Source organism: Pipra filicauda, unplaced genomic scaffold, assembly GCF_003945595.2.
Source record: "Pipra filicauda isolate LSUMZ 115617 unplaced genomic scaffold, ASM394559v2 scaffold7_size6619720_pilon, whole genome shotgun sequence".
NCBI lineage: Eukaryota > Metazoa > Chordata > Aves > Passeriformes > Pipridae > Pipra > Pipra filicauda.
The window spans coordinates 4,986,911-5,008,905 of record NW_024104976.1 but is presented as its reverse complement, the minus strand read 5'-3'; the positions used below and the strand labels follow the sequence as shown (position 1 = coordinate 5,008,905).

The 21,995-nt window shown below is 39.3% G+C and overlaps 1 protein-coding gene and 1 long non-coding RNA gene across 3 annotated transcripts in view; one reads left to right on the top strand and one right to left on the bottom strand.

Moving 5' to 3' along the window:
* The window catches only part of AQP9 (aquaporin 9), a 28,291-nt gene extending 6,866 nt beyond the window's left edge, over positions 1-21,425 (bottom strand). The window contains exons 1-6 of one of the 2 annotated variants that reach the window (XM_027736859.2): positions 21,395-21,425; positions 20,988-21,116; positions 9,634-9,760; positions 6,017-6,154; positions 3,806-3,924; positions 1,992-2,209 (exon numbers count right to left, since the gene is read on the bottom strand). In XM_027736859.2, the coding sequence (XP_027592660.1) occupies positions 1,992-2,209; positions 3,806-3,924; positions 6,017-6,154; positions 9,634-9,760; positions 20,988-21,089 (704 nt within the window). In that variant the 5' untranslated portion in view covers positions 21,090-21,116; positions 21,395-21,425. Of the gene's footprint in view, positions 1-1,991; positions 2,210-3,805; positions 3,925-6,016; positions 6,155-9,633; positions 9,761-20,840; positions 20,963-20,987; positions 21,117-21,394 lie in introns of those variants that run through there. The other variant, XM_027736861.2, reaches the window with a different exon arrangement.
* On the top strand, positions 1,682-11,892 carry LOC120325016. The gene is made up of 4 exons (XR_005566776.1): positions 1,682-1,869; positions 8,227-8,392; positions 9,998-10,116; positions 11,710-11,892. It is a non-coding gene; the product is annotated as an uncharacterized LOC120325016 (long non-coding RNA).
* Positions 21,426-21,995: the final 570 nt, after the last annotated feature.

The window sequence follows — 21,995 nt, the reverse complement described above, 5'->3', positions numbered from 1 at the left end:
GACAACATTTGAACACTCATTGACTTGGGCAGAGAGTGACTCATCTTGTGAGATGCTTCCTCAAATGTGGAATGTCTCCTCAAGTATTTCCTACTGCTCAGTTTGTGCAGCACTCCCCTCCTGTCACTGTGGAGGTTTCACGCTTAGGTCCCAGATCCTGGGCATGCCTTTACTAGAGAGCTTAAGCACCTGTCTCAAGGTTGTGAATTCCAGTTAAATGGAGACATCCAAGGTTTAGCTGTCAACTGTTGCTGCACTGCTTAAGTTGCTCATGTACATGTAACTCCAGCAGAGCATCAGGCAGTTCAGGATCCTAACTACAATCATTCAGGGTTCTCCCATGGTTCTTCCAGCTACCTAACAGGGCTCAAATTCTTCCTAGGTCCCACCAGGATATGTGCTCTAAAAAGATAAGAACATTCCCTTGAAATTATCATTCCTTTGGTTATAACTGTAGCCTTTTAACCGAAGGCAGGCAAGAAGACTTTTTCCTCAATTTATAAAGCCCAGTTTATTCTGGCAATGACCAGAGATCTTGTATCTCATTTTGTTTATTCACATTTTAAAATTTCTTAGCAAGGTCTTCACAGTGGGATTGCAAATCTGTATACAAATCCTAAAGCTACAGTAGGGAGGAGCCCATACTGGTACAGATGTAGAGTTTTCTTGTAGCTTCCTTGATGTGAATGTGTAAGATCTTAGCTTTGGAGGGGAGGGGAGTTCACAGGTATTCTGTGACTAGATCACAGTACTTCCAAACTTCCAAACCTTTTAAGTAATGTAATAACCAACTTCATAATGTGTTACAGATTATAGCACATGATACCATGGTTAATACCACAGTCAACAACTACTTATAATTACAAAGATATGAGAGGGGAGAATCTGAAGTGTGGGATGTCACTCTGTGTGCCCTTGTTTTTAAAAAAAGTGCCGTCTAATGGTGCTGCTGGGGAGGAGAAGTTTGGAGGTAACTGGGCTAGTGACCTGACCTCCTGCCAGAGGCTCACCAGATCTGTGTTACATCCCAGCCTTGGCTCTGGCTTAAGGTGTGACTGTGTGCCTGTTTCATCTATGCCATGCCTGGCTATTTTTGTATGAGAAAAGCTTTGCTAGTGCTCTCTCCAAGTAGGCACATGATTTGTGTAGATAGAAATCATAATAAATGCAAGTTATTTGTGCATGGTGAAGTAGCTAAAATAAAATCTCTATTAACCAGAGCTCTCTAGTGGCCGACAGTACTTCTGGGGATTCCTACTCGTGAATAACTGGAAAACCAAACCAAACAAAAATAACCTAAATTTTGTGATGACAGATTACTCTTACTTAGATACCCCAGAGTGCTTCTTGCACTGGATATGTGTAAGCTGTGGATTTGCTGTGAGACTAATTAGCTGTGCCTTTGGCCAGCCAAGAGCATGTGTGTGTGTGCACAGCCATGCACGGGGATTTGAGAGCGTGCCCTGAAATGTGGGAACATGAAGGGAACTTTCTTTCATTCACTCCTTCACTCCCAGGCAGGAAGTCAGGCTTTTAGATTGTTGTGTATTTCTGCAATAACTCAATAGTAGTAATGGGCTAAATCAATCTAATACCTCTGTGTTTCTTACAGCACCCAATAAATACTTCCACCTAACTCTCTTCTGATTTCACTTTTTTTTTTTTTCTGAAAGCTGCAGAACATGAGAAGAAAGAACTCATATTTTCAGTGACCTCTAAGAATCTCTAATATTTTGGGAAGGTTCTGCTTGAAACAATGATTGATATTAGAGATAATGCATGTTTGATTTGCCCTGGGAGCAGGAAATCCTTTTTAAAGCCCAGTTCCTCGAGGATATCTGGCTTAAAGTGCATGAATCGCTGCTTCTGGTATGTAAAGAATTACCTGTATGTATATAAAGTATGGCTTGGTACCATGTTGAATCAGGATCTTACTTTCCTAGAAACAATTTTAGCCAAGAGCATTTTACCTCATATCCAGGCATACTTACGTGAACACTTCCATCCCCCACCCTGCAACGGCTGTGAAGAGCCTTGGGCCCAGATCCCTGGCCGGGTTCATGGCACAGCCACTGTTCATCCCCAAGGAGCAAGTAAGAACAATTATAAGAAGTCCTACTGCAATTGGCTCCAGGCCCTTCGGGACGCTGTTATTTCTAGTGTCGAAAATAGCAAATATAGCCAGAAGAAGAACAGCTGTTGACATCACCTGGCCAAGGCAAAGAAAAGAATATTAAGCAAATATGTGCAGATTCTTTCCAATAATGAAAAGAGGGGCTATGGTAGTTCTGTGGATTGGGGTGGCTTAGAGCTGGTATTTAGGTTTATCCCACTATACAGAGTAGAAAAATTTGGAAATCAATGCCTCTCTACTTCACAGCAATGAGATGTTTTGATCTCTGCTGAAAGACAAAGACAAGAAGTGTGCTGAAGACACTTAAAAAAAGTAATCTGCAACACCCTGGTGTGGAAAGAACCGAGGATTTAAAAAGCATCTCCTGTGTGATGTCTGACGCTTTGTTTCCATATTTTTTTCCTATCAATTTAACAGTTCTATTCACTCAATTTTTGGTAGTTCTGCTATGCCAATGCAATCAGTTATGCTGATATAGAAGTGTTTCACATGCCTGTAGTTCTCGCTGATAAATTAGACTAAATCTGCACCTTTCTATCCAGGTATTGCATAACATCAGAAGAAAAAGGGAAATCTACAAAGTCAAAACTGATCAGCTAAAAATTAGGAATGACCCAAATTAATGTTGCATGGATAACTGTAACGTGAACTCTGTATTGCATATGCTAATTGAGCTGATGAAGGAAATTTTCTTAGAATTGCTTCCATGGAAATGCAGTTCTACTAAAATCAAATGCTTTGTAAATGTTGATTTTGCTAATAATTAACTCGATGGGAAAACAGACAGAAGCTTCAATGATGTCAAAACATTCAGTTTCTATCCTGATTTAAAGAAGTTCAAGTTTGGGGGTTTTAAAAATTATTTTTATTACATCTTTTTTTAAAGTTTTTTTTTAGAACATTCATGGGTAAAAACATCTTAGGGAAAAATCTGTTGACTGATCCAAAGATCAGAACTGTCTTTCTTACAAAACTTCAAAAGACTGTTTGGATTTTTTTGAAACCAGATTGCACAATCTTTTACATAAGGAATCCTGTGCTCAGGCAATCCCTAGTTTTTCATACCTTACTTTTGCAGTATTTATTTCGTGCATGACTGAAGAATATGGGTAAATAGTTTAGAAGTAGATAAAAGATATGCAACTTCATTTTTTCACTGTTGCATAAGTAATATTGGAGGATAGACAGCAAATACTACAAATCTATCTGCAAAGAGAAGGTTGAAGAGGAGGCTTGTGGAAGCAGGAAACTCAGTTGTTCAGGGTGTGTTAAACTGTTTGCTTAAGCTTTACTTAAGGTCCACAAAATGGGCTGGATTTTGATGTAATGGACATGACTCTGCTGAGGTTTATGGAGAAACATTGATTTATGCTGAGGATAACCTCTTACACATATTGCACTGAAGATAGGTAGAGTGCAACAATTAAGATGATGAAAACAACAATTAAGATGATGTGAAAAGAACAACCTGAAATTGTCTTGCTTGTAAAATATTACTAAAAGGTAACCCCCCCACGAACAGCATTGCATTCTCATTGTATTTTACACAGGGACATATGACCGAAACAGTAAGATTCACAATGCTCCTTAGATCTATGTATTTTTTTACTACTTGGTCTTGCAGATTTTAGTACATTTAATTTGCAGAATTAAGACAGCAAGTGCACTTACCTGATCTGCAAATCCATTCATGAGGGACAGATATGGAGCTGGGTATGTTGCAAAGATATGTGCTGTTGCATTAGGTCCCGTGACTTCAAGTTTCCCATCGCTGTAATCCATAAAGGCATCTGTAGAAAACAGCCAGTAACTGCCTGCCCTTCTCCACAGACACTGGGTTTTCCAGGACTAGAATGTATGGGATAGGTCTGTGCACTTCTCATTCTCAGCTGAAACTGATTTTTAAGGTCCCTTCCAACCCAAACCATCCTGTGATTCTGTGCTCTCTTTTTCTTGGAGCACAGTTCATGGATTTGGGGTGATGTACTCATCCTACCCTCCTGTCTCATCTCTCCTCCTGTACCTTGAAGTATTCACTTTATAAATCACAACTTTCAATATAGGGCTGGTTTTCCTCTGCCCACTGCTCCAAACTCAGTGCCAAGGAGCATTTTCTGATTCTGAATACAGTTGCATTATTCTGTAAGAGTTGCTACACTTGGTAAGATGCCCCAAGCAGTGTCCCAGCTGTGCAGTTGTGGATACTCAGCCACCAGGAATTATTGTTATTCCATCTGACAGTTGTGCAATTTTAGAAATAAGTATTTAGAAATAAGAGGACACTGAGATGAAGCACTCAAATCTCCATAGACAGACATGGAAAACAAACTCTAATCCATTATTTTATTAGTGGATCCAGTGATGAGATGATACTTGCAAGTAAAGAAACAGCTCCCCGTCTCCTGAAGCTAACAGAAAAATCTAATTCTCCTTGCTCCTGTGTTTTTTCTAGTTTTGCTTAAGGCACAACATGGATGCAGAGAATATTTAGTTGTTTACTTCGATCAGGCTCTCATTTGTAATGTTGGATTATTTTTTTGCACTTAACTATTAGGAAAAAATAAAAGGATGAGCTCCACTGTCTGTTTTTCAACTATAGAGTTTTCACTGGACCTCAATGAGTACAAGACAATCCTGCAAGTTGCAGGAAGGAAAAAGTACAGGAGAGGTTTGAGATTTAATAATAACAAGAGGAGGGCAAAGTACTTGAGCAGAGATAGGGAGATGAGAAAATCCCGCACTCCTGAACACCAGGAAGATGCCTCCAACCCTAACCCCAGCCCTATGTTCCCTATTTTGGCTCCCTACCCTACTGCTGCCCTTTTAGCAGAATAGTGGTTCCACCTCCAACCCCATATCATATTGACACACTGCTGCATCCTGGCCACAGATGTAATTCTGCTGTCAGACTTGAGGACAACTCAAACTGAGATGGAAATCCTGTTCTGCAATCCCACAGTTTCCAAATTCTAACATTAACTTTAAAAACAAAGAAAAGCCACCAAACTCAAAACAATTATGATGGTTCCCAAAGATTTTTCTCCTCAGGGTTACTGTGGGTACTGAGCCCTGAGCTGACAAATAATGGTCATTTCCATTTGTATTTTCCCTCTATTGCACCTTGACCCAGCACTATCTGCAGACATTATACCCATAGGAGAGAGACTTTGGAGGAGACAGGCTGGGCCAGTAGAAGCAAAGTTTTGGAGTGGGGGATTGAATAACTGATCTGACTGAATGGATTCATCCAGTCAGTCAGCCTGTTACTAAGTTTTTTCCTTTTGTGGCATGCTGTGGGAAAAAAACATGCCTCAAGGATAATGGTAATCTTTTTTTCTTTTCCCTCTCTAATATGTGACCTCTTTATCACTCTACCTGCAGTTCATTGCCTTGGAGAGCCATCTCTCTAGGGTGGTCTGAAGTTTGGTCAGGAGGGACTTGATCTCATATCCTGTACCCTCAATGAACGATGTTGGTGATATTTGCCTACAGGCACTTGTAGCAGGTCTTTAATGTTTCTAATTTGCTTGGAAGATGGATAGCCCTGTATCCTGGCTATTAAGTAATTTAAAATCCTCACTGAGAAATACATGATCTCAGAGTATCTGATTTCCCATGAATAATTTTTCTAAATATCAGAACATTTCCTGGAGCATTAGTGTTTCAGTAAATCTGTAGGATACTTGGAATGTTCAAGCCATTGTTTTTCCCTTCAAACTCTTTATGCTTCTCCCTTTCTTCTTTATGATTTTAGCTTCAGTCCTGCCATTAGCCCTGTCTGAACAAGAGTCCTCTTCCTGCTTGACATTCATTGAGAAATTGGGGCCTTAGAGACTGCCTGACCTCTAGTTTGTCCTGTGAACATGTCTAAGGTGTACTCACCATAATAAATCCCAAAGACAGCCGCTGCTCCAACAAATGCTCCCAGGAGTTGTGCTAATATGTAAATTGGTAATTTGGTCCATTTTAATCTTCCAGTCACGCACATGGCTAATGAAACAGCTGGGTTTATGTGACCACCTGAAAAATAAATCACAAAATAAGTCACGTCGATGAATCAGATACATGAGAATAGGTGAAGGATTTGTAAAAATGCGGGCATGTTTGAGCACAAGACTAGTACATGCTTTTCTACACGTTATTCTGCACTTAAATGTTGACTGGAATGAAACTGAAACAAGCTGGATGAAATTAGAGGAGGGAGGGCTAAAGCCACCAAGCTCCATCTTCGTTCTTGGTGTTTGTGGACTGTAGTGTTTATCAAACTGCTGTCCTGCAGTCTGTAATCTATAGATCTACAGACAACTTTTCTAGAAAAACCTAAATCTGCCCTATCCGTTGTGAGGGGAGGGTCCCACATTCTGAACATATTCTCTCTCCTTGAGGCCTTTGGCTTTGTACTTTTAGGGTAGGATTGGGGCAGCAGAGCATTAATTTGGTTTCACGAGAATGTATTATGATTAAGGACTATCACTGGCTTGATCACGTATCTTGAGGCAGATCTGGAGTACCCTGGATTTAAGTCATGTTTATGACCCTGTCTTCACCCTGGGGTTACTTAGGAACTCCGTTTTCAAGAAGACAAAATAAAATTATGTTAGGGCTGTCCAGCTTCATGCTGGCTGTTGGGGAGCTATGCCTACATGGGATCTGGGGACAGCAGTGCATAGCTCTTCATCACAGGCTTTCATCAAGTCCACAATAAGGGAACTGATAAAGTAGCTGTGCTGAAACAGAGTTCTGTTTCCTGTGAAACTTCCTTCCTTTTTATTCAGGAGTAGCTCCATCTGAACTCATACATAAAAAGGATGTAACAATGGAATTCCTTGTGATAATTTTAGTTTTTAAAATATATTTATTATGTCACATGATATTTGCTTCCCTCAAAACATTTTATCTACATGGGACAAAAGTGTTGGGTGCTTTTGGAAAACTTCATTGTTTACAAATATGTAGTTGTTCTTTAAGAAATACAAATTGGCAAATAAATAAACAGATGAAAAAGCACTCCACAGTAAAAATACTGCAAGGACATAGGATCCATTGCTTATCTTCCAGGTAAAGTCTCATTTCAGTCTGGATGGATATCAGAAAAAATGGCCCTTTTCTTTGGTAAAAAACCTGAGAGAGCATGTCCTTTATCTGTCAAAGGTTAGTGATGGAGAAAGGGCCTCTATGTACAGTTTCTGTGTTTGTTTGCACTTCAGGTCAGTGAGTCATTATCTTATGAAATCCAGGCACCTTTGATACATAATGAACTGACAAACACAGATAACAAGTTGGATAAAACCTTCTTTGTACCATTTCCAAAACTCTGACCTAGCAGCACCAGTCTTGAATTAATTTTGAATTCCTCACTGTGTTTCAAATTCTTCAGCAGAGAGAAAATAGATAGATGGCACCTTGTTTAACAGCCCTTCATGTGAATTTTGATTAATTGTTGTCTTGTCTTTTGTTCCTTACTCAGGCTGGAATGAATAATTTTTGTTTCTTTCAACACCTGATATTGTTCCCCACCTGTATATAATACAGGGTGATTATGATGGCCAGGACAAGTCAAAATAATATTAGTGATGGCTGATTAACATGAAGTCTGGAAAGGAAAAGTCTAGTTGAAGGCTCTCATGCTGACACAAGGGAGTTAAAAGATTTCTTGGTTCTTGTACCACTGCTAGTGTCCTGGTTAAAAAAAAAAAAAAAGTCCACTTTGGACAGTGTGTTCCCCATTCTTTTGTAGTTGCAGTGATCACAGTCATGAGTTTGAAATGTTACATTGGAAAAAATAGTGGGAAATTATCTAGATATTGAGGAAAATTAGATGGAGAAAAATAAAAAGAGGAATTTTCCTAAGTAAAAAAGCTAAAAATCACCAAGCATGCAGACTATACTTTTTGTTACCACGAATTTAGAATTTCGTAAAGAACTGATGCAAAATATTTTAGCAGTACTTAAACATGAGACTTCATGGCCAAACAGCCACAGAAATTGCTAACAAATTCTATATTAGGAACTGGTATTCTGAAGTGTTCACATAGTGATCATATGTTGGATAACTACAGCCTGTTGAAATATCTGTTCCTCTTCCTTCACAGAGAAAACGCACTGTGTGCAGAATCCTTTGTCATGGGAGAAACACAGGAAGCACAATACTGCAACATCTGCAACTGCTCTGCCCTGCTGGGATTGAACTCTAATTTTCTACATAATAACGGAGATGAATATCCCGTAAAGATGCAAATGTAGGACAGGTCTTCACAGGTTTGTTTTCATGCTACTGCATTAGAAGAGTTTCCCTGCCTATATGTAAACCAAGAGCTGTAGTTTAAAGTTGTTCAGATAATAAGATTGTGCTGCTGAATTAACTTTATGTGGTATTAAGGCACAGTTCTGCTCTGTTTCAATGACAGTTATAAGACTGCCTGTTTTGTAGAACCTTGAGCACTTTCTAATGTGAACTTGGAAACCTCCTGATGCCTCTGTAAAAGTATTTGTAAAAGAGAAGAGAAATAGCCCCAGTAATGTCTGCTACAGCAACTGTTTATAATGGCCTGGTTATACCTACAGAAAGTTGTCTGGACCAACTTTACCCTCTTTATGAAGGGTAGGAAATGCCTCTATGAGAACTGGAGCACAAGGGCACCGTTTTCTTTAAGAGGTCAATATAAACTCTGCATAGAACATGAAGTATTGTGTATTATAATGCACAACACTGTTTATTGTTACAGCCCATCATTTTCTATTAAAGGGAGAATTTAAATGTTAAGAGCAGTTGTGCTAATGTTTCTGATATTAGTTTGGCCAAACTCAATGATGGAAATAGGAGGGGAAGCAGTATCCCATATGGCACATGTAGACAATGATGAGTTAGCCCAGCTACAGGCAAAAGAGAGATTCCTGACCAATGTTGAGGAAGAGCAGAAACAAAGGCTCAATGGCATTACATTGACAGTGTATCACTGAATGTGTCTCTAGTACTGAATCTTTTTGCTGTTTCTGCAATAGCAGACTGGCTATTGCCTGTCACTGAACATGAAGAGATGAATTGCACTCTGCAAGGTGAACCCTGCTCATTACACCCATTAGTGGGCCATTCTACCTTCTAGGTAGCTGGCCACCATTTTATCTGGTGACTGCTGGATTGCTTTTCACAGTTAATTCTTTAAACGCGGTGCCTGTGCTGTCCAGGATCATCTCTACAGACAGAATTTTCTAAGCAACACCAAGCAGATTTCTGGTTTGCACAGAATACTTTCTGTAAAAGCCAGAGGTCTGCCAAGGCTTGCACACTGTAGTTCAGACAAGAATTTGGTGGAAGATTTCATCAAACACAAAGAATAGAAGGAAACAACAACATAAAGGATTTACTAGCAAAACGCTGATGTGACTCTGCTGTAACAGTGCTTACTGTTGCATTGTTTATACCATGGAATGGAAGTACTTTAACAAGGGAGCCTTAAAACTGGAGCAATAAATGCTATATGAGAAAACAAGTCACTTACCAGAAACACCCCCAGTCACATACACTGCTACGGTCACTGCCATTGCAAATCCAATGGTCATTGTCATGGGCCCGCCATGGACTCCTCGGCTGAGGACAGCCTGTCCCACACACCCACACCCCAGTGCCTGTGTTTGAAAGAGAAATGTAAAATCACCCGTGTGTCTGCCAAATGTTATTGGTTAGTTTGCAACTTTTGTCCTGGTACAGCTGAAAACACTGTTGAATATTGAAGCAGTGCTAGAATTTGAGATTAGTGGCATGTGTGCCATTGTTGCCTTTGCTGCAGTGCACATTTGCTTTTTATTTTCCCTGGCTCTGTCACCAGGAAGAATGTCTGCTAATGAGGACTTCTCTCCCCACAGAAAACAGTTTTCAAGTACAATGATGGGATACAGATCAGAATTTGGACCATAAACAAGATCTCACAGCCTCTACAACAAAACTCTGCATCTGAAAGTGAAGAGGGAATTAATTCTGTATGGTAAGTTTTCAGTTATAGATTGTTGTTATAAGCAGTGAAGAAATTACTATAAAAGTTATGAAAGATAGTTCAAAAAGCTTTTAGTGTTTATTGCTGAAAATCTGGAATGGGACAACTTTCTGGCGATTACAGTGTTATTGTTATGCTGACTTTATCAAAATATTTCACTGGCTCTGCAGCTGAAGTGGGGATATCTGAATAATTCACACTGGAGAATTCTAAGTGAATTTAAACTAGCTTCCGTTTTATGTTGGTTCCCTTCAGAATGAAGTTCAGCAACACATTTAAATATTTGCTTAAAAGAATGTTTGTTCAGTTCTAAAGCCTCTGCTTAGCTTCCAGCACATGTTTAGGTCCTAATAAAGTTGATAGGAAAGATATTCAAAGATACAAAAGGCCTTTAATTTGAGACAGACTAGCTGATCCATTTCTGTGTCTTTGAAAATCTGCTTTTTATATATATGCCTAAGTGCTTTGCTGAACAAGGATGGAAGCTGTATGGAAGCTATCAAATGATGTCTATAGTCTGAAAACTTTTTCTTCTCTGCAGCTGTAAGTTATATGAATCTTACCATTTCTGGGATGTGACTAGATTTATCTTGAGCAAACTTAATTGCTTATTTTCACTTGCAAGGCAGTCGCATTCAGAACCTGCAAAGTAATGGGAAAATCTCTCCTGCCTTAGGAATAGACTGTACCAAAAAGATTTGGTGATTGAGTTTTAACAAGCAAGTCCTACTAGAATGGATGCAATTTAAACAGGCAAAATCATACTTTTGTTTCCATTATTTCCCCAAGGGGTTTTAGCTAACACCAAAATGTGACAGAAAAGCTCTCAACCTCTTAACCAGCTCTGTAAGGCAGACGGCGTTTCTGTTATAAGTGCCCCGAGACTGTGTCATACACCCAGGTGCAGTTCTTGCCTTAAGGTCATAATCATGTAAGCAAACAAAACATTGTCTGGTGCCAAAGTGTTACAGCTCTGGGGTTACGTAAGGGTAGGGTGGTGTTAGATAGCTGCAGTTTATTGGACTGTATAATTGAAAGCTCCATGATACATTGCAGGCTGCAGTCAGACTGCAGTGGATGACACACACTTACGTTAGGAGTGCTCTCGTTGCCCCATCCTATACCCAGCAATGCAAAGGGTAAGCACAGATGCACATACAGATAGCAAACCAGAATTAAATACACTGCAGTTGTTCACAGCTGAAATTATAAGGTTTTTTTAAAACTTCATATGAGACAATTCTATTCATAATGCTTTTATATGTTTAATATGGAAAGAATGGTTATGCTGAAATTCATTAAGTTTGAGTTTAGGGCATGAGTCTAGAGGAGGTGGAATTAGACTTCTCAAAGGGAGCAATCCAGAATTGCCCCAAGCAAGATTTCATGAAAGACATGGCTCAGACGTGGAGCAAGTTCAGTAGGCTGCTCTGGGTCCCTGTGTACACTGGGGTGAAGGTTGTGTTCAGGAAATCAGTTAGATCTGCAAGTGTGCACTTTTGTGCTGAAATGTAGACAAAGTTTTGCAGATTCAAAGAAAAGGCCATTCTTACGAAAATATTACCCCCTTCTGGTCTGGTCAAGGATGATGAAAGAAGAGAACAGGAGCAGAGGAGATGGTTATAGAAAAAATAAGAGACAGCAACAACATCTCTGTATACCAAATACAAATTCTCAAGAGAAGGATGGAAATAACAGAGAGAAGCTGTGGCCTCCCTTCCCTGATTACCAGAACTGAGGAGAATCATACAGAAACAGCTGTGTAATCCTCTTGCATAGTAAGTTCTGCTCTGCATGTCATAGAGAAGCACATAACTACAGATGCTCCCTTTCTGTGCTCACCAGCCTCAGGAGGAGGCAGACAAGCCAGCTGGGACACAGCTGCACTCGGTGCACCTTGGGACATGACTGCCTGTGCATGTACAGCAAAGGAACCACTGCAGGCACAGTCAGTGTGTGCCCATTCAGGGGTGGGAACACTGGCAACTGAACCTGCAAATCTGAATCATGCCACAGTAATAATTTCTCCATTTGCTGACCTTTTTAGAAGGAGAGAAAAAGTTGTCTCACGCCTACTGTAGCTAGGTTGGCACAACTGGAAACTATCACCTAATCATGTAATTACATGAGCAGCAATTTAATACCCTGTGAGTCTTTGCTTGACTGAGTTAAGACCAACTAGATCATCAAGTTGTAACTAAATATTCTAGGGTTTTAGGCCAAGCTCAGCCATCATTTGCGCCCACAAAACTCATTGATTGAACTACATGAAGTTAATGGGAGTTTAATTTATAGTAGAATATAGCCAGATCTCTTTATCTTATCTTGTCTGTCTTATGTTACCAGGTTTTCCTCTTAGCAGTTGTCTGTAGCTTGATTTGCTTAAATTTATTGGAGTAGCTTCAATACTGACTTTTTATGCTTACAAAGTAATTAGATTATTGTCATAAATAACATGTTTGGGTGTGGAAGAGCTGTCTGCACCTTCTCTGCCAAAAAAATTTGCTTCATAGACATTAGATCCTTTTCTTTCTTTTAGATAGCAAGGCTAATGTTAGGAAAGGAAAACAATTGGCCTCCAATGAGCATAAGGTCCTATTAATGCCTGGAAGCTTGCAGGACTTTCTGCATCCCACTCATTAGACTAAAGACCTGTACTATTTTCAGGATTTTTGCAGATGCTTGTAATACCATTTTTCAGTGAAAATAGGATTTCCTGCAATATGTGAATCCAGAATTTTAGGGAACCTATTTTTCTACATGGAAAGCTCTAGGCATCTTAAAGCAAAATACTTATTAAAAAAAAGCCTCCTTCTTATGAGAAACCCTAGAGGTCATGTGCATTCATAGCCAGACACTCAGACTGTCACATTAAAGAAGCAGCCAAGTCTCCTGCTTTTCAGCAGTGTGGAGACAATGGCATGGGTGTTGTCACACCTTTTACATCAGCAGCTCCAAGCTGTGGTGAGTCACATACAGGGGACCACAGGTGTCCTTGCAGGCAGACTGTGGCTTCAGTGGCTGCACAGCTGATGATGCTGTGCATGAGTACACGTGCTACGAGGAATACAGAGTCAGCAGTTGCAAAAAAACCAGTTTTTTTAATTATAAGCTGTACATTTTCATTCAGGAAATGCTAGAAAAATAGTTCAGAACTTTCTGTTTTAGTCAGTTTTCAGGACAGAATCATACTTCAACAACCACAGCTAGTTATGAAGAATCTCCAAGGATCCCTCCACCAATGGACTGTTTTCTGTAAGGCTGCCTTTGTTCAGGTGAGGCAGTAACCCTGCCCTTTTCCCACGCCACGCTTCCACCCTTGTTCTCCCACTGCTCCTCAGACAGGCATTTCCTGCTAGCCCAGGACTTGTCCTCTCCTGTTTTCCAGACTGGACAGGCTGCAGTGCTGCTCTGGGCTCTGCCATGTGTGCATTTGTTCCTGCCCAGAGCTGTGGAGGGGACAGACTCTCAGGCAGTGCAGTGTTAGGCTCAGGCTGTCCTTGCAGTGAGTGCCCTGCTATCCTAAAGCTGCCCATTCCAAATCTGCGGGAGCAGAGTGATATTCTGGGATACCTCAGGACATGAGAGGAAGCCCTGATGTTTCACTTCTTAGGGAAATCTCCATGATTTCTTCAAGCAGCCAGACCTAGCACTGCATATTTAGGCCCTTAAAAGCAGGGATACAGGCTGGAAGAGTCCGAGAATCCTCTGGAGACTGGGAAAAGTGGTTGCATTTGCACTTCCCTGTTGGCAGGGATCTCTTTGATCAAAATTGCCCATGAAAACGTTACAGGGTTGCATGTGGAATACTGTAGCCTTGTGCAGTTCCCCCTGCCCAACATTTATATTTCTGTATAGAATTAGTTACTTATAAAAGCAGTAAATAAACCTTTCATTTTTAAGAGGCACTGAGTGCTAAATTGATGGTGTCCTCCTAAAGGTCTTTAATTTGGAGTGTGTTTTAGAACTCACTTTCATTCCCACCTCCTCCGTTTACAAAAGTCTGCTTAAGAATTTATCTATTGCATTTCATAATAAGGTGTTTTGTAACACATTAAAAACTCATTCTTCACAGAGTCATATTTTTGCTATGTTTCTGTGTTATGTAGGTTCTTAATTTAGACATGGCTCCTAAGCATTCTTTCAATAGGGGCAGTAATTCTAACAGCAACAAAAGCAGGGATCTATTAGAGCTTCTAAAAGTCAGGGCATTAGCTCTGCAAGAATTCAAGTTGCAGGAAACTCCTGTTCTTTCAGGCAAGAACAATCTTCATCTAGTTTAATGTTTAATATTTTCTATCTTTTGTTAAATCAGACAGTACTTAAGCTTTTAAAGGTGAGATAAAAATACAGTTTACCTGTCAAAGTAAATCTTAAATCCTTTAAAAGCACATGGCTCTTATTTTATCATTAATTAAATGCTTGGTGGGGTGGGAAGGATTTCTGTACATTACAATTTAATCAAGCTTAGAGTAATAAAAAATCACTGTATTTTCTCCTGATGATCTCCTGGGACACAACCTCTTGGGTTCAGATGGATTTCCCTTTATGTTTTTTTCAGACTTGCCATCTAATAAATAAAGGGTGGAAAAAACCCCACCCTTATCATTTAGTTAATTAAATAGTATAGACATAAGCCTTAAAATTATTGACATTTTGAAACCATTTTCTAGTGACAGAAGGCATTACTACTTGGAGACATGAATGGAAATGTAATAAGTCTTTGGATGAATTGTGTATATAAGGCTTTTAAAACATATAAAGACCAGGTTCAAATTGCTTTGTGGGAAAAAATACAGTAAAAATATTGAAGGACAGACTATGCTGTGCTATATAAACTGATGTTTTTAAAGTTTTATTATTGCTTTTGCATATGCAATAGGAGACAAAAGTTTGAAATCACCTGGAGAGACTGCAAAGGTCTGCATTTTCTCCTATTTTATTATGATTAATATTGCACTCTTCATCCTGAAATGCTAAATGCTTTTCTTTCCTGAATTATAGAGGGCAACTGGCTTGAGTTAGTTTCTTCAGTGAAGATTATTTTTATTTTCTTACTAATTTTTAGAAACTCAGGAGAGAAAGGAACTGAAATGTGATATTCAGACACAAACTTTAAGGAGTGAAACATTGCCCCTTGCATCAGGGCTAGGAAGAGAAGGAAAGAAAATCTTACCTAGTAGCTTCTTGAGGAGAAAAAGAACCTATTCAGGTGCTGCTTCCCTCCCGTGTTACATGTTTATTCTTGAGCTATGTTTCTTTGCTTTCCTTCCTACATCAACTGAAAAGCTTAAAATCTTTCTAACTCTTAAAATGTGTTTAGCCTCTGTATCAGCACCCAGGGAATCACAGCATTCAGGAGGAGTGCAAGAGAGGGCATTGCAGATTCTGAGACAGGAGGTTTTCTGTGCTCTCCTTGGAGTATAAGGGTAAATATACATTTTCTTTTACTCTTTTCTTTGAGTGCAGGAAAAGAGCGGCTGATCTTTGCTGTGGCCTCCTGCTTGGAGGTGCATAGTTATGAGGAATTAAAGCCTAAGCTATTTTCTGTTGAAAAGGGAAAAAAAAAGGTGAATGATTTTAATAGTAAAGAAACCTTTTATTTTTAATAGTAAAAAATAGTAAAGAATGGGTTAGAGAAACTGAGTCATGTTTGCCTTTAAACCAGATCATGGACTGGAGAGCTCACTAGAATTCACTCTTACCTAGAATGGTTTATTGAACAGTTGAGATCGCAAAGATATAAACTCACTGCATGGCACAAACTACATTTATTATCTTTTATTCAGTTCTCCAACTGTTTATGACAGTTTTAAAAAGTTATTACCTTTATTACCTTTTTTTTTTATTTGGTGAAGCTTTCAAAAAAACACCCTGTAAATTTGCATCTGTAAAAATGTAAATTTGAGTTTTGTACTCACAGTGGAACGTTGGAAAGATGCAAATATTCTGTAAGACTCAGGGAGAGGGCCTACACTTCAGTCCTACAGATGCAAACTTTCTGGGAAAAAGTGTATCTACAGAAAAAGGTCTTGGAAAATTAAATTCACCTTGCTATAAACTCTTGGTTAAACGATGGGAGCTGAGTTATGTGTTGGGACTGATGTTGCAGAAATGAAGGTAATTTTCTTTCAAAGCTTTCGTGCAACATAACATCTGAGTCACCTGAAAGTTTGAAATGTCATATACTGGAAAACTTAAGTTTGGATTGAAAACTGTGACTTTTCAGAATTACTTGCTGTACTAAACATTTTGGGGTAAAAGAACAATTAGGTAACCCTCCTTTCAGTTTTTTCACACTGCTAATTATTCAGCTGAATTAAAGAACGACTTCAGAAGCAGGAATGTTGTCTAGAAAAAACATTAATTGATTTTGATAATAGTAAAACTATAGAAATAATACCTATGTGCAAGAACCTCCTTAACCTCAGCACAGCTATGAGTCTTCATTACCACTTTGTCTTCTGTCTGCAATGCTGATTTAATACAGTTGCAAAAAGAGAAAGAGTTTGCACATCTTCACCAGAACCATTAGCAAAATTTATTGCCATCAAAATATATGCAATTATGACATTAGATTAATGAGTGACATCTGTTATTTATTGGTTGTGCTATAGTATTGCTGCTAGAGACCCTAAGGTGTGGATCTCTGACACAAGAGCTGCTTTCAAAGTGCAAACGTTGCCAAGGCCCATGGCATCATTATGTAATATTTAAAAAGCTGAGTGACATATCAAAATATCAATTATAAATACACTTTAAAAAACCTTTTTGTCTAGCTCTGACAAACTTAAGCTTACTTGTCTAAGAGCTAAAAATACAAGATTCTGTTCTCCAGGAAATTCATTGCTCATGGAAAATAAGGCAGCTCTTGAAGCTACTGATATTTAATTTTATATCTTGACAGTATGCAGAGCAAATCTTGTTTATACTATACGAAGAAAATGCCTCCCTTTCACAAAAATTTAGAACATGGAGTTTACCTTTGTTTAAATTTTCTAAGAAGTGATTTTGTATTAAATGCTAAACACTTACTTAAGGGGTAAAGGATCAAAAGCTACGTTTGCTTTCATGTAACTACATCATGTAATGAAAATTCTAACAAGTGTTTAGAATAAGAGATACATGTTACCATACAGTATTGTAATTAACATGCCCTGGAAAATAGGGCCACAAAATGAAAGATACAGAAAAGCTACTTAAATTTTAATCTTCTGGACTGAGCAAATCCATACAATGTCAATCTTGAAGATTTTTCAGGCAAGACTCAACTCTGCAACAAAGCAGGAGTGATAACTTACATAATGAGGTGGACAGAATATGAAAACAAGACAAAAATAATTTGATGATCAAAAGATAAATAGCCCTCCTTCTCATGAGCTGGACTATTTTCAGTGTAGGGTTTTATGAATTCAGTTCTTGCTTGTCCCCTGCATCCTCTGTGCACACACAAACATTTGCTTCAATAGGAGTTGCAAGAGGCTCCCCACGTCCAGTTGGAGACCAGGCTTATAGGAATATATATATGTACAGGAATATGTATTAGGAATACATATACTCCCCACTTGTCTTTATATGCTAAATGGAAGCCTGTGTTCTGTCTCAGCAAAGAAGTAGATGCTGCTCCGGAATCAGGAGATTCTGGCTCCTCTGCAGCTCCTTTCTGAGAAACAATGTTCAGTAAGATGCTCTTGAGAGTGAAAAAGAAATACAAGCTCTGTTAGGTGAGCAGTAGCTGTTAAAGGAAGCCACATGGCCCATTTGGCATCTCTTTCTGGAACTGTTTCAATTCAGATATACTTAATGGTGTATGTCAGAGTAAATCCCATTTTGTTTGAGAGCAATGCAGTCAAGATCCAAAGGGGAAATATGGAGAGAAGCATGACTAAAAGCAGAGAGGCAGTTGGATAGGTGAGTTCCAGACAGACTCTCTGAAAAGTCACATAAACCACCTATCTGATGCAGCATGGCTTCTTGGCTTTTTTGTGCTGGCTCCCAGATGATGTCCCCCAGAGGAACTCACAGGAGCACCAAGAGGAAATGTACTGACCCAGGGACATGATGGAGAGCAAAAAGCTTTCGAGAGAGCTCTTCCTCAAGGGAGGCCTCGGGGGCAGTCCCAGATACAGAAGGCTGAGGCTGAGGATGGGAAATGTGGCTCTCAGCCACCACGGTACAAATGGAGGGGAAACTTCCAGGCTCCTCAAGTTCAGTATTCCTCGCTGAACTCTGAGGTTGGAATCAGGTGCTTTGATGAGCTGAGAGAGGGGCTCATGTGGGCTATGTCTGTGTTATCAAGTTGTGCAGTGCAAACACCTGAGAACCTGACTGTGGACCTCCCAGGAGGGATTACTTATTAGGAGCATCTCCAGTCTGATCCACTGGACTGAGCATCCACTAATGGTCAGCACAGTTGCTGTGATTCTGGAGTTCACCTTCCACTTTATTTTCACTTGAAAAGAATTCCATCTACGTGCTCTGGGACCATGCTGCAAGGCCAAGAGCAGCATGTGAGGTAGGGATGACCAGGAGATGTTATCCAGCTCTGTACCCAGTGAGTTTCTCAAGGCTTGTTGTCTCAAACCTGTACAACACTGCAGGTCACACCCTTCACACCCCGAGGTGAAGGCTTGGGTTTTACCTGATGAGTGATTTCACTTTCTAGATTTCCTGTTTGGAAAATAATGTTGCAAGGCTGAGAATTACCAAAGAGGGTTAGTTTAAGTTCATATTAGTATGTGTCCTGTGATGTATTCTCCAGAAAAAGTAGAAATAAGTGATCTGGAGGAATGGAATTTCACCCAGGTAACTCCCAGTGTTGCTGGGTTGGTTGCAGATTTAGGTATTGCCAGTTAGCACTGGCCAGTTAGACAGAGCCTGTGGGTAACAGAAAGGCTGTCTCAGCCTTACTCCCTGGAACAGGTGCTCCCCACAGGCTGTAAAACCCATCACAGGGGAAAAAAAACAGCTTTCAGCAAAGATCTGAAACAACTGTCCTGTAGGATGTGAACTCTCGTCTCACTTTCACTTAGTAACAAGATTAAGACTCATCCACCATCCTATTACCATCACTTCTTTTGCATACATGGTTCTGGTTTTTAAGGATTTCTGTCCTCTGGCTTACCAGGGTGCTCCTTTCATCAGCTCCAATTTAAGTGTTTAATATTTATCTGTACTTAAAGTGAAAGAAGTAGATGACTTAAGCTGACAGAGCTTAGAGCAAAAGCAATAAATAACAGAAAAGAACCCTCAATTTCTTCACAATAAACACTTTGTACTGCTGTTAACTTGTGCAGTCTAAACACAAATTGAGGTATCCAAGCACAGAGAAAGCTGCAGTTTAATCTACGTGAGGCTCTTCTCTGCTTTAAACCAAGGTTAGAACTAGGAAGGGTAAGATAGAAACGAGAAACTGAGATTATCAACAACAATGTTGTAGCTTCATTTTCTACTACATTCGTATGGTGAATATACTAGAAAATGAGATCTGGGTTTGTATTTCCTCCTAGTCTTATCCAGCAGGACATTAAATAATAACATTTGCGGTCTAATCTGCACTTTAATACGTTTTCTTCACTTGCTTAATTTCATTAATGGAAAGAGGAGGATGATCTTGTGGCGAGGTCAGAGTACTGGAAGTCAGGTGATGTGGGTTATAGTCAGAGTTCTGCCGCAGGCTTCCTGTGCAGGCTGCTGTAATCAGGTTTGCTAATATACAAAATGAAGATAATGACATTTCCCCTCCTTGCCAGGGTGTTGTGACACTTAATTCATTAATGTTTGTAAAGTGCCCTGTGCTCCTTGCTTCTAAATGTGCTCCTTACTGTGATAATGTCTTATGGATGGTATTAAATTTGAGAATAATATTATTTTAGTGCCTGCACATTTCAGTTGGCTGAAGTGTAGTAAAAACCATTATTTTATGAGCTACTGGAATTTTTTAGATGACTTACTTGAAATTTAGCTAATACAGTTACATTTATAAAACACACTATGTCAGTATTATGCTTGCTTCGTTTTTTTTGTCCTTTTCACTGTGATGAAGTGTTTAGCAATAAGCAAGACTGCTTTGTTCAGACTAAAAGGAGAAAGAAAGAGTTTGGCATAAATACTCTCACTGCTTGACTTCTAGCTCTGCTACTGAGCCTGCTCTCCACCCTGGTGAATCACAGGGTAGAGCTCTATGTCCCAGTCCAAAATGCACTGAAAAATTGAGAAAGATAAGAAGTAAAAAAAAATCTGGGGTTATGAAAACAGGGAGTTTTGGTATTTACCTAAATTGTAGCAGTGCTACAGGACCAAGCAACAGCATAATTTACGTAGTACAGTTAAAAATAAAACAAAAAATAGTTAACTTACAAAATCTCCAAAGGTTTGGCAATGCAACTCCCAATACATTCACTATCAATTGCATGGCTAAATTTCTACATTGCACAGGAAAACAACTCAGCTAAAATTTTCTTAATGTGCAACACAGTATGTTTGCTAAAGCAGATACAATTAGTGAATAGGAGTGAAAGTAGAATAAACTGCTGAGTTTTTAACGAACAGAAGAGTATTAACAACATCCATTGTGCATATCTGAGTTTTTCAGAACTGAAATTCTGCAGCTCTATGAAATCTAATGCTGATCAGACAATTGTAATACATAAAGCTATCTGGTTGTTATAGCCAGTGATAATTACACCGGGTGAAGAAAGGAATCACAGACTTACCGGCAAGAGGAGCAGTTCATTCAGGGCTGTGAATTGTCAGGAGCCACCACGCTGCTGGTACAGCACAGGGTAAAAGAGAACATGTCCCCTCACAAGCACTGTCCAACATTAGATTAGTAGGAAGAAAGGAAAGCAGCTGACACTTACTATCAATATAAAAGTTCCCAGGAACTCTGAGAGGGCTTCTTTAACCAAGTTGTTCTTCAAGGCAAATTTCTCCTTTAAACTCCTTTTGCTTTTCCGGCTCATTTTGGCTTCCTCTGTTGTTCTGGTGCCCTAGTTACAAACACACACAAAATTTGCTCTGTATCCGTCCCTGCTCCAGCTGAACTTTGACACTTTTACTTAAACATTGAAATATGAGATTTCATCTGTAGAGCCAGTGAAATCATCTGACTGCAGGCATTGAGAGAACCAACTCAACATGCCCTAACAATTCATCATGGGTTTGCCATTCTGTGCCTCCTCTAAGTACACTTCTATTTATACTCATTAGATAATACCCGTGAGTTCAAAATCAGAACTCTTTTCTTACAGAATGGATTAATCATTACCTTTCAGGCTATGTTACTTTTTTTAAAATCTTGGTAAAAATGAATAAAATGTTATTTTTATCATCCTGATCAAAAAGAAAGGCAAAAAGATAAACCACAAATAAGGAACCAAAATAGAGTTGCAAATTTCTCTCTGACCTAGATTGGTATTTAAACCACGCTACTATTGGCTGGCCAAGGTTTCAAGGGGAGGTTGTAAAAGAGGGTGAATGCTTGGGAGAATGCTGTGCTGTGCCCTGTACACAAAAGCTCCTATCTTGTCACCTCTGAGAGATTTCAGTGGCTAATGAGGAATCTTACCTTGGTGTAGTGTGTTGAATTTGCATTTCACTCACATTACTCTTTTGGGACTAAATGTCTTGCTCTCTAGTGAACTCCCCTGTTTACATAAGACCAACGAGGCAGAATAAATTAGGAACATTTAATGAAATTTGCTTCGGTCCAGTGGCTCCCTATAATGCAGTAAAGGCAAGTGAGGGACTATATATCTCCAATTTGTTTAGCTTAAAAGTGCATAGGTGTTACAATATGAATCATAATAATAATACTTTCCATGGTCTTAAGACAAGAAGTTGCTGAATATCTCAAAGAATTGAGGCTC